The sequence below is a fragment of the Tachypleus tridentatus genome, chromosome 3, assembly GCF_004210375.1.
Source record: "Tachypleus tridentatus isolate NWPU-2018 chromosome 3, ASM421037v1, whole genome shotgun sequence".
Lineage (NCBI taxonomy): Eukaryota > Metazoa > Arthropoda > Merostomata > Xiphosura > Limulidae > Tachypleus > Tachypleus tridentatus.
This window is the reverse complement of record NC_134827.1, coordinates 1,922,062-1,947,702: the sequence shown is the minus strand read 5'-3', so window position 1 is coordinate 1,947,702 and position 25,641 is coordinate 1,922,062. Positions and strand designations below refer to the sequence as shown.

Sequence of the window (25,641 nt, the reverse complement as noted above, 5' to 3'; positions counted from 1 at the left end):
TCTACTTTTAACAGAAGATAAGATGACACACATCTATAGTAATATTCAGAATGTATGATGTATGTTTTGATGTATGATGAAAAGGTTCTTTTTTCTTATGTTGTAAAATATGACTTCTAATATGTGACTTCATGAAACAGATCTTAGACAGTAATTATTCTTTCAGAGACCACTGTTTTTGGGTGCTGTAAATGTTTTTAGACTACTGTGACATAAAGTTAGGATTTTAATGCATTAAAATGTATCATGTTTTTTTATCATTAATAAGTCTCAGTAAATATTTATATTTTTATGTACCTTTCTCCTATGTATAAGATTATTAAAGTGTGAAAATACTTTGGATTCTTTAAAATGTACTAATTGTATCTTTGTAGCCTTCAGTGGGAAATTAATTTTACTGTTAGTATGAAAAAATAAAAACAAATTAACTTAATTTGATATGATATTTTTACTGGCATAGTTATACTAAGCATTAATAATAAATACTTTACCAAGTACGTGATGTCAGAACCAATTTTGCCAATTGTGTAATTTTAGTTAAATTATATTTTTTTATTATGCTTGAAAAATTTTTAGGGAAAATTTTTTTGAAAATTCCAGAAAAAAAACCTTTGTTTGCATTGAAAATGTTGTCAGTTTGTTTGTGTTTTGTTGTTGTTGTATAAACATCAGGAACTTAGCACTTGAACTGAGTTAGAGACAAGTTTAACCCTTAAACAGCAGGAATGATGTAGGTAGTAGCATTAGTTGATGATGGCTGCTGTTTAAGGGTTAATAGTTCATCATGTGGGTTAAGGAAAAAACTATCAGCATGTTGTTGCTGAATGTTAATTGTTTTTGCTATTTATATTTCACTATAGGCATTACCAGTAAGAATGGAATTTTATTGGTCATACTTGATTAATATTTAAACTTTGAATAATACAACAAGCCATAGCTTACTCTTACAGCAAGTGCTTAGAACAAAAACAGTTTGGCCTTATTAATCCAGACTAATTTACCTGTTTCTATTTTTTATTTATATATTTCTTATAATTACTGTTTTGTATTCAATAGTTTACCACACTGGCAAGATTGTCATGAAATGTGGTCTAAGAAACGCAGACGTCAACTACGTGTGGAACACGATACAAATACTTCTTTAACAGGACATACTCTTGGCATTGTACCTGGTCAACAACAGCTTTATGGTGGATCTGGTGGTTCTGGCAGTGCTAGTGGAAGTATAAGCATTATTTTGCCAGAATCTCAGAATGTCTCTTTCAGCAGCATTGTTCCACCAGCTCAAGGCAGTAAATTAACACAAACTTCTGAAGGTTCAGTTGAAGTCAAAGGTTCCCAAAATTGTGTTGATGTTCCAGTGCAGCATAGAGAAAGTGGTACACAAGCAGTTGCTATATTACAACGTGACTTTCAAGCAACATCTGAAAACTTGTCAAATCCAGATGTCACTTATTCTTTAGATAAAAAGTTTAACTCCAGGGAGTGGTGGTTGTGGTTTCTCCCTTTTTAGGCACACTCCATCTCAGCGGGAGTCTCCAGTTTTCACAGCTAAAGGATGTGGAGACTCTCTAAAGAATCATTATGGACGAGAAAATTCTGCAGTTCAAAGTAGTGGAGATAGTCATGGTTTTCAATCATTGTTTGCTAATCAAGAATCATTATCGAACATTTCTACAGGGTTGGATATGGTTCTTGGTGTTAATAAAACTAGTTCAGAGATGTTTCTAGGAAAACGTAGTCAAACTGTGAGTTCCAGGCTTGAAGCTGGGCAATTCAATGAATCAAATTTATTTACAGGAGAACAAGAAACATATAGAAATGTCAGACAGAGTTCACCAGTGTTTACTAGAATGTCTGGTAGCTTATCTGGGAGCACCTCCATTTCAGAAAATCTTAATCAGTCATTATGGTTCAGTTCAGAAGACAAAACACCAGGACTTGGAAGTGGAGTAAAAAGTAGGCATTTTACCTTTAAGGGTATTTTATACAGCTCTTACAACAAGGCTTGAAAATGTTTGTTGTATTGCCCAAATAACCATCTTTTGCTAGGTGTAATTCATGAATGAAATTTTTTCAAGTGTCTGTCAATTCTTTACTAATATGACATTTGCTAACAATGGTACAACCTAAAATTTCTTTATTATGACAAAATTAGACTAACCCTTTTATATGTGATACCAATGTACAAGTAGTTTTAACTAAAGAACAGATTTTTGATAGAAATTAAAATTCTAATACAGTTCTCAAATTTCTTGTATGATTAATAAGTAATTGCAAATAATATGTTCATTATACTGAGAAAATATAGGTTTAAAAACACCTGAACTTGTTCACAAAAATGCATTAAGTAGTGGATTCTTAAGTTACTTTTTATGTCATAATAAAAATATTTATGTATATATGCCATTTAGTATGCCATTTACTTGTTTTATATATGTTTTATTCTACTATGACTTTAAACAGGCTGGTTTTTATTGTTTCACTTTTTAAATCTATTTTGAGAAAAATAATCTCAAAGTAAATTTTGGAATTTGACATTTAAAAGTAGTAATAGTTCCCATCATTATGTCACTCGTGTATGAATGTTGCAATAGGTATAATTAGAGAAGAGTTTCATTAAAAGATTGGCAAGTTATCATCTCTGCCAAAAGAATTTTGGGAATTTATTAATCAATTTTATGCTAAGATTTCACATATGGTGCCAAGTATAACTTTAAAATGAATAAAATATATATATATTTTTTGCCTTGGTGAACTGAATGAACTGTTATTTATAAAAGTTATTTTTGATAAATAAAACTACATCATATTATAAATGTGTGAGAGTAAACTAATTTGACTTTTATTTTGGAAGTATTAAGATTTTTATATATACTTTATGTTGTTATTGCTTCTGGCTGCTTGGTTTCATACTTATTTAATGTCAGTGAACTTAGTAATAACTTTTTTCAATAGGCTCCTCCAGATTTATTGTACACCTTGACCCAATTAATTATCGAGAATTGCATATTAAAAGGTTCACAGGTATTTTACCTACAACCTCCATCTATAACATTCTAAAGTTGTGAAAATACCATTAAATTGGTAGTTGTTTTAAAATACAAGATTTTGGTTTGCATTATTTTTTAAATAAAATAATTTTTGGATATGAAATCCATGAAGTGATACATATTTTAATCACTTTGTCTTTTAGCTGCACAAAATCATAGTTTGGATTAACTTGCATATTTTATTGCAGTTAAAAACACATTTGAATAAAAGTATTATTTTTATACATTTATTCATTTGAATCTCAGTGTAAACAGCTAATATTACAAAATTTCTCCAAAACGTTAACAAATAAAAGAATTCAAAACAATATTTCTTATATTTTTTAATACATGGAGGTTAACATATTTACATAAATGTTAATGCTCACATGATCATTGTATACATGTGTGAGGGTGGAAAGTTTTGGTTTTATAAAATGTTTCTTACTATTTTCCTGTGTATTTCTAAAGTAGGCTTAATCTGTATGAGCACATGCTTCTTTGTGACTTAGTAATAGGCCTGAGTATTTACAAAAAACAAAATTTTTTTCCACCTAGTATTTGTTTCTTTGTAGAACCTTAATTATACTATTTCTTAAAACTTCTCTCTTAAAAGAAATTCTCCAATTTCCTTTTAAGTAATTATTTGACTTCTTTTTAGCACCATATTTTAGTTACTTTATCCTTTAACAGGCCCCTCGGTGTGGATTATTGTACTAGTGAGGGGACCTCCCAGGGCAGGTTCTGTTGTTCCAATTTACCTCCTCTGGGATCTAAACATCCACCCACATGTTTGCCGTGTGTGGCAATTTGTGAAGGGGAGGAGAGGATCCTGGTGGTTGAGGGTCCAACCCTAACACACCACTTTGGCTTTGAATTCCTGTAGACTGCCAGCCTTTGGGTGGCCCCCTTGGGTAAATCGGCTGGTTCACTTGGGCTAGAGTCAACCAAGTACTAGTGTTGGAAGTTCTCAACGGGTGTTGTGGACATTGTGTCTAATGCTGGTGTTTGGGTATGGTGCTCACAACTCCCTGGCATTAATGCAATATCCTTGCATGACATTGTAGTGCATCCCCTCGTAGGGCTCCATGGTGGGTGCAGTCAGTGAGCACTGAAATTTCCCTTTCTTTATTATGGATACTCCAATTAAATATCTTAATAAAATAGTGAAAAAAACAGTCTATAGGTGAATAACTATGTCTTGAAGATTCTAAGCAGCAATCCTCACCATCTGTACTGCCTGTTGTACCACATTTTCTTATATTGCATTCACTTTCAGATAAACCTTTAGAGCAAATGTCTCTCTTTCAATCAGAAAGGAATAGAGGGACTTGCTGGTTTCTCCACCCAAGGAGTTTCTGCAGTGAGGCATATATCCACTTGTAAAGATGAAATTATGATGCCAACCATTGTCCTCATTCTCACATTTATGTCACCACGTCTACCTGCCACCATCAAGGCAGGTCATCTCAATTGCAGAGTACGGCTATACATTCCAAACTCTCTCCGATGTTTCCAGTGTCAGCGGTTCAGTCACTCGAAGACGTCATGTTGTAGTTCCTTGATGTGTGCTCATTGTGGTGGCAAGTATCATGATGCCTACGAGTGTGAAATGGACCTTCACTGCATCAATTGCAATGGCTCTCACCCGTCCTACTTTCGTTAATGCCTTAAATGGTTGGAAATAAAAAAGGTGCAGCATTTGAAAACAATTCATAACATTATTTATCCTGAGGCTCGAAAGTTGCTGTTCACCACCTTATCTCGCACACATGCTGCTGCACTTCGTTTCACAACTACAGTGGGAGTGCAAACAGGTTCTCTCTGTGCCTCCAAAAGAATCGTTCTCCAAACAAATGAAAAGACTTTTCACCTACATGGTTAAAAAAGTTGATGGATCAACTTCAGTACCCATCTCTGTCCCTTACATACATTCCAACAAACTCAAAGATCCATGTCCTTTGGTTCTGGGTACAGGCATTCCCTCAGATACATCTTCTTGTCCCATCACAAGATGCAAAACAATCATTTGTTCATGTCCTCCCTCACTGGAATCCTCTTCCAACAGCAAAGACCTGCCCAGTCGACCTAGAGCTGGATCCCTGGAGGTCGACAGACCTCCCTTGAATAAGGACAGTGAGGAAAAAAGACGTGGTTATAAACAGAAGGGTTCTCCACCTAGCTTGCCTACACATAAATAAAAGGGGCCACCCTGATACAATGGAACTGTCAAGGTTTACTTTCTAATCTGGATGACATCAAAACATCCTGTATGTTTTTCCTTACAGGAATTATTTCTGAAACCTGCCAATACAGTCACCTTTTGCCAGTTTTCTTTGTACAGAAATGACAGGCTGTGTGATGGACGAGTGCATAGAAAGGTAGCACTGTTGGTTGATCAGCATGTGGCCACCCAATCTTTGCCACTCGACACACCCTTGGAGGCCGTAGCCATCCATGTTTTCTTGGGTCATACCATCACTGTTTGTTCTCTTTACCTGTCACCTGGAGAAACATATGATCAATCAGACCTTGATGCTCTCTCCCTTTTTCATCCTAGGGGACTTTAATTGACATCATCCCCTCTGGGGAAGTGCTTATATTGACACGAATGGCTGCTCTGTAGAGCATATGCTCTCAGATCACAATCTTCCTCTTTTCGATACTGGTTCTTATACTTATGTTCATGCACCAAGTCCGTCCTTTACTGCTATTGATCTCTTAATTTGCTCCCCTTCATTATTCTCCCATTTTTCATGGATGGTTGACAATAATTCATGAAGCAGTAATCATTTTACTATAATTTTGAGAAAGACTGGCCTTGGTTGATGCCACTGGACCCGCATGCCCATGTCGAAGCTGGATCAGGCAAACTGGCCCTCTTTCAATTCTCTCTCAGAAATTGATCCTGTCATTGTCTGTGAGCCATCAGTAAATGACAGTGTGGCAGCAGTAACTGACTGTATTATACAAGCAGCTGCTCAATGTATTCCTAAAACCTCGACACGTTTTCCACTATATCCTCGGCCGTGGTAGAATCCTGCCTCCATAGCACGGAAGGCTCAAAAACGAGCCTGGTATACTTTCCATAGATATCCTACACTCTTGAACCACATCACTTTACAGCAGGCCCATGCACGTGCTTCATGGATAAGACGTCAAAGCCAGAATGAATCTTGGATTAAGTTCACAACCGGCATATCTTCTACCAGTTCCAAAGTCATATGGGACAAGACTCGAAAGGTCAGTGGACAATATAATTCTGTCCCCCTCTTGATCTTTCTGATGGCCAGGAAGTAGCTGGTACTCAGAGCATCACTGATACTCTATGTGAAAGTTTTTGTCAGGTATCTAGCACTTCTGCTTCTTCTTCCACCTTCTTAGCTGTCAAGACTTGGGCAGAGTGATCACCTCTTTCCTTTTGAGCTGATTGTCTCTATGACTATAACCTTCCCTTTACACTGGTGGAACTCAAACTGGCCCTTCATTGGTTTGGCAGTAAATCTGTTGGACCTGAGGATGTATACTGTGACATTTTGCACCATCTATCTCATGTTTGTCTTGCTATTCTTCTGATTGTTTTTAACTTGATGTGGAAGGAGAATGTTTTTCCTGATGCCAGGCTATTGTCCTGCATTTCTCTAAGCCTGGGAAGGATCCTAAGATTTCTTCAAACTACTGTCCAATTGCTTTGATGAGCTGTCTTTGTAAGATCTTATAGAAGATGGTTAATACTTGTCTTGTTTGGTTCCTCGAATCAAACAACTTCCTCTCACCCACCCAGTGGGAGTTCCGATGACTTGAAATGTCAATCAGAGAAGCCTTTCTCAAACGACATCTTGTATCAATATTCTTTGACATTGTGAAGGCTTGTGTGGGTTCAACATTTTACATTTGTTTTCTACAGGAACTTGGAATCCCTCAGGTGTTCCGAGTGTCACTTTTCAGTATAAAAATTAATGCCATCACTGAACAACACCATCTCACTGTTGCAAACGGGCTCTATGTCAACAATTTTCACATCTCATATCAGTCGTCAAACATGAGGGTATATTGAGTGTCAACTACAGACTGCCCTCAATCATTTACTGAAGTGGACCACAGCAAATGACATTACCTTCTCTCTCTCTAAAACCGTTTGCATGCACTTTGCTGCCAACCGAGTATTCACCCTGATCCTGAACTCCGTATTGGTGAAGTTGTGTTGTCTGTTGTCCTTGAGACAAAGTTCTTGGGTCTTATCTTTGACCATAAGCTGGCCTTTATACCACACATTAAGCAGCTACGGGTCAAATGTACAAGAGCACTAAACATCCTCCATGTCCTTTCTTCCACATCTTGGGGAGCAGATCGACATTCTGTGTAAAAATATATTGTGCTCTCATTCAATTGAAACTCTAATATGGATCACTGGTCTATGGCTGTGCTGGACCCTATTAATCATCAAGGACTTAGGCTCTGCACTGGGACTTTCTGCACTTCCCCAGTTCAGAGCTTATACATAGTCTCATGAACCTTCTTTGCACCTCCACTGGAAAGGCCAACTTCAGGTGACTGATGGTGGTTTTTGTACTTAACTGTTAGTCTTCCTGACAAATTATGATAATTACAGTTACGCTACAGAAAGTCCTTTACAACTTGAATTACTGTAGTTTTTCTCTTAATGTTGTAGACTAGATGTAAACATTGTTTGATACTATTTATGTGTTTTTTTTAAACTTTGTTTTGTTTTACGTTAATTTCCTTTTATGAATTTTACTAAATTTACTTTTAACTTTTTACTGAATGTTTGGTGCAGATAGCCTAGCTGCTTTCCTGAATGAGTTTACGTTTTGCAATGTGGGTGACCACATTGTTTGCACCATTTTCCTTGGTTGACTGCTTAAACACTGAATTTGTAAGAATTCTTTTCAAATTAGGGGCTTGTCTCTGGCTTTTCATCCAAGTTGTGTTAGCCAGATTTTGTAGACTTTCTTTTTCTGAACCATGGAGTATTTCCTTTGATGTTTGGATTATCTTGTAAATATCTGGGTTATATGGATTGTGTGTTTGTACAAATGTAGTGTTTTTCATTGTTTTCTCTTTGACTATATTTTCTATGTTTGCTGCTGGTATATTTTTGGTTTGATCTATTCCCATCTCAATTAAAGTTATTGGGTAGTTTCTTCATTGAAGGTGGACTGACAATTCTTGCAATCTTTTTTCTCTTATTTTGAGGTCTGAGACTATGGTACATATGTGCTGGGTCATGTTGAAAGGAATGTTAGTCTTTGTGTGTCTTGGATGACAAGATGTAAAGTCCAAATACTGAAATGAGTCTGTATCCTTGTGATAAATATCTGTTTGCAATTTGTGGCCTTCTCTGTATATTTTAATGTCCAGGAAAGGTATTGCATGTTGGTATTACAATTGCATTGTAAATTTGATATGATCATTGGTGTTGTTTAATACCTGGTGGAAGTCTGAAATATCCCCCAGGTCTTGCTTCCAGATGATGAAACAATCATCCAGAAATCTTCACCAGTTGTCTTGAGTATAGATTGCACCCTCTGCTCCATACCTTTCTGCTATTTTTGGATACAAAAGGGCTTCTTCAATGTACCCCATTGTAAGGGTGGCATACGTCGGGGCCACTTTATTTCCCATGGCTGTCCTTTTCATTTGGAGAAAGTAATCATTGTCAAATTAAACGGTGTTGTGTTGCACAATAAACATTATGCAATCTATTATAAACTTGTGATCAAATTTACTTTTCAGGTCTTCTGCATAGGTTTCAATCCAATACTGTGTTGCTATTTTCCCTAGTTTATGGAGAATGTTAGTGTATAAGCTACATACATTAAAGGTAGCTAAGAGTACATCATTTTCAAGAGTAGTTGGGAGTTTAGTTAGAAAGTCCAGACTGTCTCTGATATAGCTTCTCACCTTATGTTCCAGGGACCAATTAAAGAACAGAATGGCTATCCAAAGACAACAGATAAATCACCCAGAATTGCAACAAATCAGACTGGGTAAACATTTAGACCAATGTGTGAAGAAAAAACACCCGAAATTCAGTGTAATACCATTCTATAAGGTTGGAAAAGACTGTGAGCAAACCAGAAAAACAATGGAGAAATATTTTATCCATAAATATGAGCCAGAATTAAATAAAATTCCTCTAAAATAGTGGTATGAATAAATTTATTAATGAAAACTTTACAAATTACGTGACTCTGACGTTCTCATCAACAATCGAACATAGTAATGTTCTGTATTTTCCTGCCATTTTATAATGCAGTGTGATCAATGAAGCATGAAACACATAACTACAAATAAACAACCTTAATACTGTCATGTGAAGCTTTAATATATATATGTATGTATATATTAGATCAGTTATTCTATCACATTGTAAATATCTTTTACTGTATTTTACATGGGTAATATGATTTAAAGTTTTACTTCATTCTTTTATTTTGGTAATTTGAACACTTTTTTAGACTACTTTGGCTACATTGGTTTCAAGAATTTAGTATATTTAGAATTCAATTCATTTCAGCATTATAAACCATAAAATTATGCTAATTAGAATGTTCTGGCAAAATTTTATATCTGTTTCCATTGCTTGCTAAATTGCCTGTTTTTACTTATAAAACTTTTGTGATTTAAATGTTTTTTATAGTAGCAGAACTTTTTTTTGAGCCTGGTCAAATATTGTTCCTTATTATTTCCTTAATTATAGTTTACCTGGATAGTCAATTTATTTTAATTTTGTTAAATTCCAGCTTTTATTTTTCATGTATATATAACTGGCCATAATATTTATGTTCAGATGTAATGGACAATTATAATGTTTTATTCAGAGTAGTGAATCAAAATACCAGCTGCAAAAAGTTATTCAAATTATAATTTTTGGAAAATTTGGTAATAATGTTCCTACCTATACATTTTTTTTTGCATTTATTGCATCTACTGAGAAAAAAAATTGTTTTACTCAGCATTAAAAATAGAGAAAAAAAGGGCCATCAGGTTGGATGTTGTCATTTTGTCTTTGCCACTTTGAGAATGCTTTTGAACAGTGAACATTTTGTCAGTCTGTAAAGTTTTTATTCATTATTAGGCTTTCTGCAGTTTTTGAATTAAAAAAAACATGCTATATAATCAGAAAACCTTGCATTTTATTATTTTGTCTTCTATTCTAGCTGTTTGCTATTTAATTGTATAATTTTACCTAAGTTTATCTTAAATTGTTTTTCCTTCAGGTAAAAGTTTAGTGATAAATAATGGTTGTTATGGTGTCAGTGCCTTTTACAAGCTGACAAAACATGATTATAATTAATTATACTTATAAAAAAAAAAGAAGAAAAAAGCATAGGAATGTTTAAGAATTAGAAGAGTGAATAATGATAGCTTTCCAACTGCATAAAGTTCATTTTATCCACTGATGAAGATGTGTTTTGCTCAGTCTAGAGCTATTTATGTTAGCTTGGATACAACAAGCACAGGAGTGTTTTGAACATCATACAAACCAATTATTACGACAGCAGATGTTATAGTGGGAGAACCTTTTACAAGCTGACAAAGTATGATTATAATTAATTGTCATGAGAAATTGGCAGTAGGTGTATTATATTAATAGGTGCTTACACCATAAAGGTTGTTGTTGTTGCAGGATAGATTTATTTTCTTTGATTATGAAAGATTTAAATGGTAATGATAGAGAGACTGTTTTTAATTAAGGTATGGTAGTGTACTGTGAAATGAAAACAGGTTTTGAGATTTATCAAGTAACAAGTTAGCATGAGTAGTTAGTGTTAATGATTTTGTTAAAAATGTTAAATCTTATTAATTTTGCTAATGAGAATTGTTTAACACAATATGAAACTTTAGTTTTGACCAGTTATTTTTCAGGTAAAGTGCCCATCTAAAAGAGTGAAAAATGATCATCAAACCTCTCTGTGTATCATAAGTATACTTAAAAGAAAAATTAGTTTTATGTTGAATAATTTTCATTAAAATTCATAAGTTCCAAACAGTGATTTAAGTTTAAATGAAAATATTAAATTGTTTCATGAATTTTAGATCTAAAATAAAACTGAACAAAATTACTTATACAGCAGGTGAAAGAACATCTGACAAGACTAGTCCAAACATTGAGAAGGGATTGCTAGGACAAGTATGTAGTGCTACTTTAGAAGAGGAAAATCAAGTGAAAGCAAGTCAACTGCAAAATGTTTTGAACCTCCTTGTAGCTACAATTCAGAAACAAGGTGCTAGTGGTATTACTAGTGATCAACTGACTGCTCTTTCAAGCCTTCAGGTAGCATTTTTATATTACCTAACTGTCTAACCAAACAGATTTATGCTGTTAATGAAAGTAATGTGTAAGAATACCCTGATTTATACTTCTTAAGAATCACAGTTCTAGCTGATTAAAAAAAAAAAAAAAAGTATTTTGCATGTGTGAATGGAATGGATGTGTATGTTTACAGGGGAAAAACATTTTTATTAATAAACCAAAGTATAACACATTGTTCCTGCTGATGCTATCAGTAGTTGAAATATTTATTTAATGGTGGCTAATTCTGCTACTCTTTAATTAGTTTTCATGCTACTATACTAACATACTTGCTTAACATGACCTTCTTTATTTGAAAGTCTGACACAATTTTTCAGATTTAGGTTGGACTGATGAATACTTGTGCAACTTCATGTTCTTGATAATGTGTAGACAAAACTTTATTTCAAAATATATTCTTTTGTAATTAATAATGTGGTATTCTTAGACAAAAGAAAATCAGCATGTTCAAACTTTGTTTTACAATATTAGTTTATTTTTTTTCTACAGTTTTATTTTGAATCTGTATTTGACAATGAGAACTTGTGCTGGGACAAATGGTGTTAGCACTGTTACAGCGTGATTACAATATCATTTCTTTGTATGAGATTTTATAGTGCTCATTGCCATAAAAGATCCATTAGGTGACAATCTTTACTACTAAGTTATAGTGATGAGAGGAATCATTGGCTTACACTAGAACTCTTTTCTGATCATAGTGAAGGTGTCCCATTATGAATTTGTTTGTTTTCATATCACAGTTCTTTTCACTGAAATAGAAAGAAATTAGAGTGCTGAGTTTAGATAAAAATTGAATAGTTTTAAACTATGTTCAAATGAAGCACTTAAAGATGTGTTTGTATCTAAGAACTGCACTACTTTATTTTCCTGCTTCTGAAGCTTCATTAAGTGAGAACCTATACTGTTAACTTATCTGGCAATACTTGTGTAATGTTAATTTCATATCACAACACTTGTGTTAGTAAATAAGAAGTATTATGATTATATAATGTTTATATTCTGGTTGAAGTTTATATTTATTTAGATATTTTAGTTACCATAATTAGCATATTAATTGATTTGAAAAGAAACAAGTTTGTTAGAAGTCTAATAAGCACCACATAAATCTATTTTTTCAATAGTGTAAAAACCATTTAGACACTAATATTTAAAACAAATTTTTAAGACAAATTTGTATTCACAGCTAGTTGTCATAGAATGCATATGTTGACTCTTGTTTTACATATTGTTACACTGCAACAAAAGAAACTGTTACAGCTGGGCTTAGAAACTTTATTATTTGATATTTTGTTTTAAGTGGATTGCTATTTGATTTGTCAGTATTACTAAAAATCAGTTTGATATAAGAAATATTAGTACACTAAATATGATTGAGGGAGTGATAAGTTAGTGTCAACTTCAAATACAGCAAGAAATGTTTTACTAAGATAGTGGCTTAAAACTTTTAAAAAGTTTTGATGTATGGAGAAACATCTGCAACAGTTTCTTAATATATCTTATTTGGCTATCACAGTATAATATCTGATTTTAGAAACTTTAGAATATTATTAGTTTTACACAATTATTTTACTTCAGTATTTAAAGCTTAACACGAGTAATTAAGTTTTTAAATCACAATTTTGCTATACAAAATGGGTCTTAGTCGTGGTATGAACAGAATGTAATGTTAATTTTGAATGTTAATGGCTGCTTTAAATGTGATGAATGAGTTCTGAGCCATAATATTTTATAACTTCTATATGGTAGATAATCTAGAAAATAATGATGTTTATGTTGTGTGTGTGTCTATATATAATGTATATAATATAAGGATTTGTTGGTCCATTTAGGCTATCCAATCTACTGTACCAAACACTGAAATGAAGTCAACCTTTATCTTTCAAATTCATCAAGCATTTCCTTAAAATCTCAAAAGTTAACTGGTCCAACACAATTCTTTCCAAAGTTCAATCACTCTGTTAGAAAAATAAAGCTGTCTTTAGCTATTAGGAGTCCAACATGTATAAGTAGTTAAGTTTCTTTACTTGCAACCTGAGGGTCGCACATATGAGAATCCCCTTTTCACAAGACATGTTTGCCCTTTTCAGCCTTGGGAGTGTCATAATGTCCATCCCACTGTTTATTAGTAACCTCCAGAGTTGGCAATGGGTGGTGATGACTAGCTTCTCTCCCTCTAGTCTTTCATTGACAAATTAGAGACAATTAGCTTGAGTAGCTCTTGTGTAACTTTGCACAAAATACCAAACAAACGAAAGAAAGGTGAAGATGATTCCTTTCCTGCCAAAATTTCTATTTATGTCCTAGTATTATTATTCTTGCTATTAAGTATGAAAAAAAATGCATCAACACCATCAATTTCTTTAACAGTTATAAACACTTCAGTCAGATCTCCACTGATTTTTTTGTGAGTACATTATCCTCATTTGATAACCTTTTCATTCCATGTATCATCTTAGTAACTCTTCTCTGAACTCTTTCCAACAATTCGTTGTCCTTTCTAAAATAATGAACCCAAAACTGAAACTAAACATGGTACTCCTGTTGTGGCCTAACCAATGAACTGTAGAATGACAGTAGAAACTTTTTAGACTTGTATTAAGAGTTTCTGTACATAAAACCTAAAGTCCTATTTGCTATGCCACTTGCAACATAACTTAGTGTTCTGATTCATCATTCTATTACATCATTGAAACAAAGATCTTATCTTCCATAACACTGTTGAGAACAGTTATTCATATTATAATAATCCATATGAATTACCTTGTATTTGTCATAATTAAAATGTCACTTATTTGGCAAAATCACTGAATAATCGGTTATTTTCATTGAGATTATTTGCAGTATTTTAAATAGGCTTATTTGCTTGATTTGTATAGTCTAAACAAGAATCTAAAAACTAAAGGGTATTTTGAGTGGAATATTGCATACTTTTACAGCATTTAATAAAGCATAACCAACAAGTTGTCCAACATTCAGTAATAATAGGTGTGGCAGTGCTGTTATTGTAACAGTCAGAACTGTGCTTAATGCAAAAGGTACACACATGTTGTACTAATGAATCTTGTTTTGAACCTATATATGAATGATTTTGAAGAATCACATTCATTACTCTTTTGTAAATTTTATAATTTTTACAGGTTGTATCATTTTATTCTATAACTAAGAAATAACATTGTGAATGCAATTTGTTTCTTTCAGTACATCTTATTAGATGCATTAAAGTTGATTTTAAGATCCAACAAATGTTTTCGTGTAATATATACATATAAAACTTTCCATTGAATTATGTGATATGTTTTTTAATGTTAATAATTATACATTTATTTTGGATGTTTATATTTGATTGATTTTCAGTATAAAAGCTTTTATTTTAGTCCTCAGTGCTGTAAAATATAGTACACTTATGTGTAGTTAAACATCAGTTATCACTGTATGTTCTTTGTTCTGACAGTTGCTCATTGTATTAACATTGTAATTTGAGTAAATAGTTTATTGTGCTTTAAATTTAGATATTTCAACATGCAGGATCTATCAAGACCAATTAAAAAATTAAATAGTTCATAATTTATTTATTAATTTGCTGGAAATAGTTTAAAATATTTAAATATATTGTCATATACTTTTAAATGTTTTTACTGTTCATATTGTCCATTGTTAAATTTTACATTCTAAGTACAAATGTTACTTATTCATTTAGATTGATTCACTTTCCTCCAAGCAAATGGAGAGCATTCAAGTGCTTCTAGCTGCAGTTTTCAAACAAACAAAGCCACAAATACCAACTGACACACAATCAACTACTTCCACTTACAGAACAGAACATCACAGTGATGTACAACTACATGAACAAGAGCAAGTCAAAGACTTCAGTATTGGTTTGTTTATTTCCTTGTATAACAACATTTTACTGTTTTATTGCTATTATTATTAGCTTTTTTAAAATTTTAGGTCATTATAATGCTTTTTTGTGGCATTCTACAAAAATGTTTTACTATATGTGCACTATCTTTTGTTAACATGCTTAAAATTTATAATAATTGAGATAAAATCTGTTAGTGATATTTAAGGCAAATTAAATTGAGACATTTTTTTTTCTTTGTGAATATTCCTCTTGGGGATTATTGTAAGCTCATGTTTTAAGTACAGGAATATCATTTGCTGTGAAGCAGGGAGTTACAATTGCCCTTCATAGACTTTGGTTTATTTATTTTCCCACAAACTTTGCAAAATATAATTATATATAACATATTTAAAGTTTTTTTCATGAACAAATAAAAGAAATGAGGTTCAGAGAATGAATATTGTAAAAGCTAACACAAATGTATTTTTCAGTGCATGTTTATTGCATTATCTGTTTATTCTAAAATTGATGATAAACAACCAGTAAGTATTTCTATGCAAATATTTTCTGCATCATTTCCAGTTGGAATAGAATGCATTTATCTCAAAAACAATATTTGATATTATGAAAACTTTGATGAAAGAACAAAGATACCCACAAGATTTACCAGAATCAGTACAATAGAGAATTATTTTTATCATATGGAATTTATTCTCATATTATTTGCGAATGAATATGGTTATACTGGATTTTCTTTCTCTAGTTTAAATGGTTTTATTTTGTATTTTGGAATGTAAAAAAAAAAAATCTTTAAAATATGGCCAATAGTGGCAAGTTGCATTTATTATCAAAGTATGATAATGATAGTAGAAGTGGCATTTTAAAAAAGAAATGGAGCAGTACTAATATGAGAGAATTAATTGGTAAATAAAAAATGTGCAAGAATTATTGTCTTCATAGATCTCTCTTCATCACTCTAGTGGACTGCTTAGACAGTATGAAAGGAGATGCATATGACATGAAGGGAAGGCAAGAACAAGTATCACTGCTTGAAGCATCTGGTAAGTATGACACTGTATACAACAAAACCTATGAAAACAAGCATGAATCCAGTAATATACCAACATATATAAGACCTATATCAGGTTTTTTGGCACAGTTTCATGAAGGAGAGAATTGGAAGGATACGTCCTCTGTCCTAGATACAGACAGTTTCTACAATGCAACTGGAACCAAAATAGCCTTATCTCAGCTGTTGTCTAACCAGGACCTCAGCATAGCTACTACTTCAACTAATTCAGGTATAAAATCTCCAACTACTTTTTCTTCTAATTTTAGGACACACACTATAGGCCAAGGTAGTTCTCATTCCACAGCTAGCAGGAAAGTATTTGGTAATGAAATATCTCAGAGAGGTAATAATCAGTCTAGATTCTATAGAAATGTTTCTCCTGTAAGTTATGCAGAAACTTTTCCAAGCCAGAATGTTATCAGACAAGTGGACAGATTGTCTGATTCCTACTTGCAAGGTGAAAGTAGATTTAGGAGTTCCAGAGAAAGAGTAACTGAACAAATGACTTATTTTGAATCTAACTCAGAAAAATTAAGCTATCGGAGTTTACAGGGACAAAATCTTGATGCAGAATATTCACAGGCTGTCTGTAGAAAAGATGTACTGCCAGAAATTTCTCAAGCAGCACCACTGAGCCACCCTGGAAACAGACTTTCTGATGCACCCCATAGTAGTGATAATTATCGAGACCATGAATTTATATATGACCAAGATAGAGATAGTCATGTGTATGGTCACTCAGGGTACAGTCGAAGAGGAGATTTTTATTAAGGGTGATTATTATAAGGTTTTGGATTTAGACATCCATTTTTGTGTAGATTAAGAATGTAAAAATTTATGAAATATAAAGAATTGAAAAGAAGATTGTTTTGTTTTTGAGACTTTGATCTAATTTTTGTTTTTTTCTCTTTATCAGTATCTGTTGAAATTTGCTAAATTCTGTAATGAGTGTACTATGCGTTTCTTGTAACTAGTAAAACTTTGATACAAAGCTTTTGGGACTCGTGTTTACTTTTCTACTAAAATATCCCAATGTGTGCTTACCAGTAACAAGTAATATATCCATATGAATCCAGCTGCATATTTTAAAATAATAGGAATTTGCTTATTAAATTTTCTTGATAATTTATTTTTGGTACGTATTCTTTTTTTTATCTTTTGCTGTTAAATAATTTATTGAAGACAACAGTTTTAGCATGCTTTATTATTGGTAGGTTGAAGCATGTGATTGATTACTCTTATTAATTATGGCATTTGGGGACTATTTTTTTTCTGTATTCATTATTCTTGCAACTATAAATGAGTTATACTATTTTTCGGGTTGATTTACACTGGAATTGTTTGTTCCTTTTCTTTTGGCTTGCTTAGAATTTTTTAATGTTATTAGGAAGTTTATTTAAATTAATTGAAGGATTGAAAATTATTTGAAACGTATTTCCTTAGATATGCAAATTTGATTAGAATAAAGAGAAAAAATGATCCATTCATTATGCAGATAATTCATATAGGATGAAAGTAACATCCTATGTTACTTGAAGTGTCGTGCAACTGAGGTGGACATAATGTACAGCCCAAACAAATATTACCTTACTTTGTTTTTTAAAGTTTTTGATACAATACTGTGATAATGTTTAAGCTTTAAATCTGATTGAGTATGTAATTATCTGAGCAAAAAAAAAAGGTTGAAATTTATATTTCTAAGTATTGAACTTTAAGGCTAAACCTAAATGTTTTTGTTTAAAAAAAATCTATCAGATTTGAATGTTCCAAGAAGCTTCTTTTTGCTAAATGATCCATGAAAGCAAAATTATTTTATTTTCTTTATTTGGCTTATATATAAATTTTGAATCTCAAATTTCAGAAATTTGTAGTGAGAGTAGACTTTCTCTTTTTAATGCTAAGAAAATGTGCTCTTAAACCAAACCATGTTGAATTTTTAGGTTTCACTTTTAAGCTATTTCTTCGTGTACTTTGTTAAATGTAATTCGTAAAACAGCTTTGTATAAAATATTGTAAGTTTAGATTTAACCATATGGAATTCTGAGATAGGAATGGGTTTTCATATTTGAAAGAATTAAGTGCATGAATGAGCTACTTAATGTGGAGCATAGTATAGTATAGTCAGAGTGAAGTTGAGTGATGACATAGTAACCGCTTTTCTGAAATTTCCTGAATTTGCTCAATATTTATTGAAGTACAATATCTACTTGTTAATGTCTGTTATGCCTGTGGCATGGCCAATTTATCAGTTGTCTTTTCAGCTCATTATTTAGTTTTCTTTGGGGTTTTTTTTGTATAATTTAATAATACAAGTACATTAATGAGTGAAATTATGTTTTTGTAACTATTTACTTTCTATCAGTTCATGACATTTGCTAAAATTTGCTTAAAGTTGTTGAGAATTTTTGTACATTTTGTTAAGTTTGTGTGGAAAATTTTTGGTGAGAGAAATAAGTGCATTAGATATACATGTGAATGAATGAATGAATATTAACTAGAACTTGAAGCTTATTCAAAAAGTAAAAAATTCATTAGACAAAGATTTGTTTTACAGTACTCACAAAAAAAGCAGAGAAAAATTAGTACAGTAAAAGAAAAAAAATAATTTCCTTAAAAGACATACTGATGGTTTTCCATTGAAATGTGCATTTACCTTGGTACAGTGTAATTTAAGATAGGTAAGTTTTAGTGTATAAGAATGAGGATTGAAACCAACATACAAAATGCCATATGTATCATTGCTGTGTTACTGCTGAAATATAGAACCTTGGAAATAACATTAATTACAATTGAGAATTGTTCAAATTTTACCATACTGACTTCTTCAAAAGATTTTTGAAGCAGGTTGTTGTATAGTGTACAAATTCAGTGTACTACTAAATTGTGGGGAAAACTTTAATAAAAATCAGGTACTAGTATTATGTTGCAAAAATTAATCTAAACTTTATTGAAAGTTTACGTTTTTTTGTTTTTTTTTAGGTACCCACACCATATCATTACTTTTAAAATACAGTTTCAAATAAATAAATTGAAAATTGTTTTATTATAACATTTAATCAGTATTAATTAAGACATGATCACATCAGAAATTGTTTCATACCCATAGTAATGTTTTAAACTAATGTGAAACAATCTCAGAATTAACAGAACTAGACTATAATAGAATGATATGCCTGGCATTTGTGTGTTTACAAGAATTTTTATTGTTAGTTATTAATATTTCTACTCTCTTTCCTTTCTTAAAACAGTTACACTGTTAAAATATATTACATGTTGATTTTTATTCTTGTGTTCATGTGGTAACAAATATTTGTTTGTTTGTTCCAAATTTCTTGTTACCACTTACATAAGAATACAGAGGTAAGATGTTATCATAATGAAAGAACTGTTAATTTTACCAATTTGAATCTATATCTTAGGAGTATTCATTTGTATGCATTTTTTGTTTGGTAACTATAATCAGTAAGTTAGTCTCTTCAATGAATTTTAACACTTGAGGGAACTCTTTCACTTCAACATTTTCAATGTATTATAAACCTTTTTGTGAATGTATAGAACATCTTTAGTAACATCAAATTTTGTAGGCTTTTGGTACTTCATAAGATATTTTGTTTTTAATCAGGTAGGATATGCTGAAGAACATGACAAATTAATTCTGAATATATAAATCAACCAAGAAGAGACAATGTAGGTACCCTAAGTTATTCCATGTTGCTAGGTGATGTTTTGAATACAGATAGGCATTTAAAATACTTGTCTTTCTGGAGAGTTTACTAATGGATCAACTAAAATCTATTTTCATTTGTGAATTTGACCAACACCCAAAGTCATCAAGTCATAAAATTAGAATTAACTTTTTTTTTTCTGTAACTAATAAGACAAACCACACAAGTTTATCTTCAGTGAAAAACTTTCTGGGTGGCAACTAGTTAAATACTTGTAACTACTAGTTTTTGATTGTTGTAGATGGTAAAGTTATAGCAGTTTAAGTTTTTATCCATAAATGTTTACTTGTTTTGTTTTTTCTAAACACAAATAGACATTAGACAGATTTAAAATATAAAATTATTGGCTTATAATCTGAAAAATCTAAGTTATATCATTTTAATTTTGAAGAAAGATAGATTTATTGTTTTAAATCAAAACATAAGTTGTAAACATGTAGCAGTCCCATCATATCACCAGTTTTATTAGAAAATTGTCCAGGAAAACCATTTTGAATTCACTCACAGTGTGAGCCTGTCATATTCATATAAGTGCATGTGTGGAGTTTATCACACATAAACAATTTTACTGCTATCTATCATAATCCTTGTTTGTTTGATTTTTCAACAATTAAAGATTAAGAATTTTGTTCAGTGACACATTTACAGCCTTTATTTTTAAACTAGAAGATGCATCTATGAAAGAAATAGTTAAACATTAAAAAAACTTGTAAATGTCATATGTTGTTATTTCACATTTCCTAGACAGATAAACTTTTTTTTTAATGAACTTGAGAAATTCCTCTATAAAGGACCATCTTCCTTGTCCTCATAGGTAATTTAACAGTGTGCATACAATAACTGTATAGTTGTATAGTTTCTTCTGTTAGAGAAAGACATCTGTATGTTTGAGTCTGTTAGAATTGAAGAATGTGTTTTAAAATTGATGAGGTTATGATAAGACCCCATATCTTTGTAATTCTTGATACTTGTCATTGATATGTGAGATGTTAACTCCATGGGTGTGTGGATGTGATACTTTCTTTATATACTCTTTTCTTTAGATAAGAATAGTAAGTGCTATAGCTAGAGGAACACCAAGAAATGTTAAACAAGAGTAAATTTGATTTCTCTTGTTCTGACTGAGAAGAAGAAAGGTATCAAACACAATGTAAAAACAAATTGAACAGTAGTTCTTACTAAACAACATAAATCAAAGTTGATGAGTGCACAAGGTATCAGATAGTGCTGTTCTTATCCAGAAGGCAGAATTGGGCATGGTCTGAAAAAAACCTGAAAAAGTGCAGAGTTATGAAGAAATTTTAGATTAGATAATACTTGGAGAATACAACAACTATGGCCAAAATATAATAGTCACTTTTCTCAGAGTGCACGTGCTGCTGTCAGTGTCACTGTTGTTAATTCCACAGCATATAAGTAAGATATGCCCACAAGAAATCAACTGCCTGCAAAAGATTGCTATCCACATTTCCATAGTTTGTTTTACTATACAAATACTTCCTACAAGAATCAAAATATGACATCAGAAGGAGTTGATCTCCAACAATAAGAAAGAAGCTCAGAAGTAATCTACGCACATTTTTTTTATCAACATTGTACTGTTAAACTTACATGCATGGCTAAAAACATGTTTCAGAAATGCTGAAACTTTTAGGTGTATGTGAAATGCTTACTTTGCTGAACATAAAAAAGCAGGAAGTACTAAATATACTCTGAATATTATATATTTCCTCCCTTCTTTTCAGGTAATCTTTAGTCATCTCTAATTTTATATTTTGACGTTGTTTTATGGTGATTCAGCAGTAATCTTGAGAGCTTATAAAACTTCATTTTAGGGTTTATTACTGGTAGCTAGCCCAGCAAAGATAGCCCATTGTGCAGCTTTATGCTAAACAACAAACAACCTTTAAAATTCATTGGAATATTTAAAGAAAGGTATTGGTTGTATCATAATTTATAAAGTACCCTTTGATGAAGATACAAAATTAATAATACTGTACTGATACATACTGGCAAATTTGTTAAACAAAATTAAACAATGTATATTGTCAAATTGAATTGTGAAAAAAGTGAAAAATTCTGCAACAGTGATAGATTAATTTAAAATCAGCATATGATAAAAACCCTTTATTTGTAGTATCAGTATACTAGTTCAAAATACAATAGGACCTTTAACACATTTTGTATATGTAGGAAAAATAAACTTTTATAAAGATCAGTAATACATAGTAAAATATCTTTACACCATTTCAGTATTGTTGCATTATTTTTGTTGCAAGTGTATGTTTATGCAAGAATAGTGGGACCTAGATATGCAATTAAAATATCAAATAAAATTATCGTAAGGTATTCTTATATTATACATTAATTTTGTGCCATGATTTATGTATAATTTTCTTAAATAGCAAGTTGGATACATAGAACCCAACAACAATGCCAATTAGGGCATGTATGTCCTATATGCAAATTTCAGAAACTATATATGCAGGTTAACCTGAAGATGACCTAAGAAGGTCAAGATGTTCTTTGAATAAAGCCATCTTGAGATACAAACACAAAAATTCTTTTCAACACCAAAATTTTGTATATATGGGATTGGGAAAAAGACGCTGTTCATTCATTAAGAACATTGTTCAATTTCTAACTTTTTATTTTGAAACAAACAATAATTGGTTTCAGCTGACTTTCTAATATTTTCTGTAGTACCAACAGTGTAGTAATTTTTACTCAGTTGTGTGAATGTAGTTCTCTAATGATATTTGTGGAATCTGATACATTTATACAAGTACATCAAAATAAATGAGAAAATTCTTTGTCACGGTGACACAAGTAATATATATTAAACTTTTAATAATATGTATGTATACATATAAAACCTTTAATACAAATATGAGCCAGTCCAAAAAATGCAGATAACTGACCATTGAAATTAAAGAGAGCTGCAGGTTCACTGTTATTATAAGTACACAATTTTTTCTTGTATGAAGCCTGCTAAATCTTTCAACACATGAGCTATTCCAACATCTTTCAGTACTGAGCTTAGAATAGTTGAAAGTGAGGGTCGTTCAGAAACCAGAAATTTAGGGTTATTTCAATAGAGTTTAATGAAAGAAGCGTAAAGTTTCTGAAAGAAAGGAAATATTAATAAAAATATGAGAAAATGTATATGAGTATATCAGTTATAATGTGGTGGTACCATACTGGGATTACACCATCCTTTTTATATTTATTTTTTATTGCCAAAATATTTTTTAATTGAGAATCACTAGGGAAATGATCTCATAATGCATCTCCTTCGTCTTCACCACTGCAGCCACCCAGTGACTCAGTGGTATGTCTGCAGGCTTATAAAGCTAGAAACCGTGTGCTATTGGTTTAACAAAATATTGATTGATAATGCTTTCTTATTTGTGATTCTAGTTTCCCATTTTGAAGATAATACTGTTGTGCCTGTTCCTGTTTTTTAGATTTTGTTGGCAATTCAATACTAAATTGATGAATCTTCAGTTCATCTGGTATGTCAAATTAATTGGGATATCTTTGAATAAGGTTTTTCCTCATCCATCTTGGACTTATTGTTTAGATTAATTACTACACTTTGAAACCAGTACATTCACAACCACATTTAAAAAATTTCAAGCATGTTTCATTGCTACCTCATTTTGCTCTACAGTTACAAATTACTTTTCTGCATTGTTCATCAGGGTCTAGTTACAGACCTGGTTCGCTGACCTAGACCTTGAAAATAGTGCCAAGTTTCTTCCTTTTGTTTAATCAAAACAACCCAAACCTTTCTGGAATGACTGATTATTATTTTTGTTATCATATCAAGATATTAAGTTGGCCACAAGGCCAGTGTTAAGTCATTTATGAATAAGGATAGTCTTTATGTTGCTTCACTCTCCCATGAAGTTACAAGAACGATGATTTTTCAGTTTATCTGATAAAAGGCAAAGTGTAGGGAAGGTGTAAAACAAGCACACAGTAAAAACAACAATTGTCATTAGGTTATTGGTAAAGAAGTGTAAAGTTGTTTTCATATATTATATCTTATATTGTCATATGATGAGATAAACTAATTGTTTGTTGGATTTTGCTCAAAGCTACTCAGGGGGTATTTGCCCTGGCTGTCTTAATAGTGTGATTTCACTGTTTTTCTTTGCACAAAGTGGGAAGCAGTTTTTTTTCTTGCTCTTATGGTAACAGTGCAAGTCTTTGCTCCTTACTTTGTCAAGCTAACCACAGAATTGTCCTTGGCCCTTAGAAAACATAATGTATGACATTTGCATGATAAAAATTTTCTGCATGACTTTTGCAGTCCACAGGCACATCTCACTAAGTGATCCTTATTGTTGGATATCCAGTGATAAGATAGTAGTTGTAGAAGGAGCCTCTGTTTCAGTTGACTGTAGTAAGATTATTAACATGTACGAAGATCCTAACAGTAGAATATCCTGCAGATGAGAGACTTCCTTAGAATTTGAAGTACTTTAGTTACTAAACACAGAGTAACCTTTTTTATTAGAATAAAGGTGGTAAAGTAGCAGAATGAGTTTATGCAAAACCTCTGGTGATTTGTCTGACATAAAAAAAAAGAAGAATAGATGTTTGTGCATATCGATCTGATTATTCAAGAGTTGAGCAAGAAATGTAGATATGATGGTATGGCTAAAATGAATAATTGTTGTGTATATCAATATCATATTGTGTATTAACGGCATTTGAAAGATTTCACACTAAAACTTTGGTAACTAGGATAGCAGGACCATGTTTCAGTATCTGGTATGGTTATGTTGTGCCATCTATGGGCCAGTAAACTAGACTGAGGTCCTTCATCTTAAGAAAATAAATGATTGTGAGGAGATTTCAATGAGTACATTTTTAGCTAAAATTCCTTCAACCTGTAACATAATTGTGCTTTACACTACAGCTTGCATAAACACAAAAGATTGGTGCAGGTTAAATGCAATACTCTGTAGTAAAATACTGTTTAAGATGACTACAAACATTATTTGTTGAACTACAACATTGCAGAAATAAATATGGAATAAATCTAGAGAAGCAAATTATTCATTCAGATTTATAGCAACCTCATTCATATTTTGTGCTGATTAGCATTATCATTACCTCACTGTACTTGTTGGTGTAACATGTATTTTGCTGCAGGCTACACTTGCACATAAACTGAAAATATTTTTTACTCGGAAAATTTTATTTATACTCATGGCAAAAGTTGCCACCTGAATATTCACAAAGTGAAGGTCACAGGGTCCTGTAACTTCATATACTTAATGAGATGGGGATATGACTAATGTCTTGAAAGGTGTTAAACAGTTGATCATGTGTCTGAATTCAGGAATGAGATGTAACTCATGGTTTCACTGACATTTAGGAATGTTTATAGTAAAGAAGTCTGTGGTATTTTCTCTTGCCATAAACATAATAAAGTATCTACTGTTAAGAAATACAATTTATCAGCTTTCAGTTTTATATCACTGTACTAATTTCATTGAAAATATGTAACAGTTCTCGTATAGACCAGTGGTTTTTTTTTACTTATGCTAATATAAGATAAATTAATATAAATCTTCAAGAAAATTACTGATATCCAATTTGTCTTGTACTTGTAA

The 25,641-nt window shown here is 31.8% G+C and overlaps 1 protein-coding gene across 2 annotated transcripts in view; it reads left to right on the top strand.

The window, feature by feature from the left end:
- Nucleotides 1–16,275, top strand: part of LOC143246204 (uncharacterized) — a 61,733-nt gene extending 45,458 nt beyond the window's left edge. Inside the window, exons 9-12 of one of the 2 annotated variants that reach the window (XM_076492457.1) lie at nucleotides 1,057–1,959; nucleotides 11,132–11,334; nucleotides 15,071–15,248; nucleotides 16,195–16,275. In XM_076492457.1, the coding sequence (XP_076348572.1) occupies nucleotides 1,057–1,513 (457 nt within the window). In that variant the 3' untranslated portion in view covers nucleotides 1,514–1,959; nucleotides 11,132–11,334; nucleotides 15,071–15,248; nucleotides 16,195–16,275. Of the gene's footprint in view, nucleotides 1–1,056; nucleotides 1,960–11,131; nucleotides 11,335–15,070; nucleotides 15,249–16,194 lie in introns of those variants that run through there. The other variant, XM_076492458.1, reaches the window with a different exon arrangement.
- The last annotated feature ends 9,366 nt before the right edge of the window (nucleotides 16,276–25,641 follow it).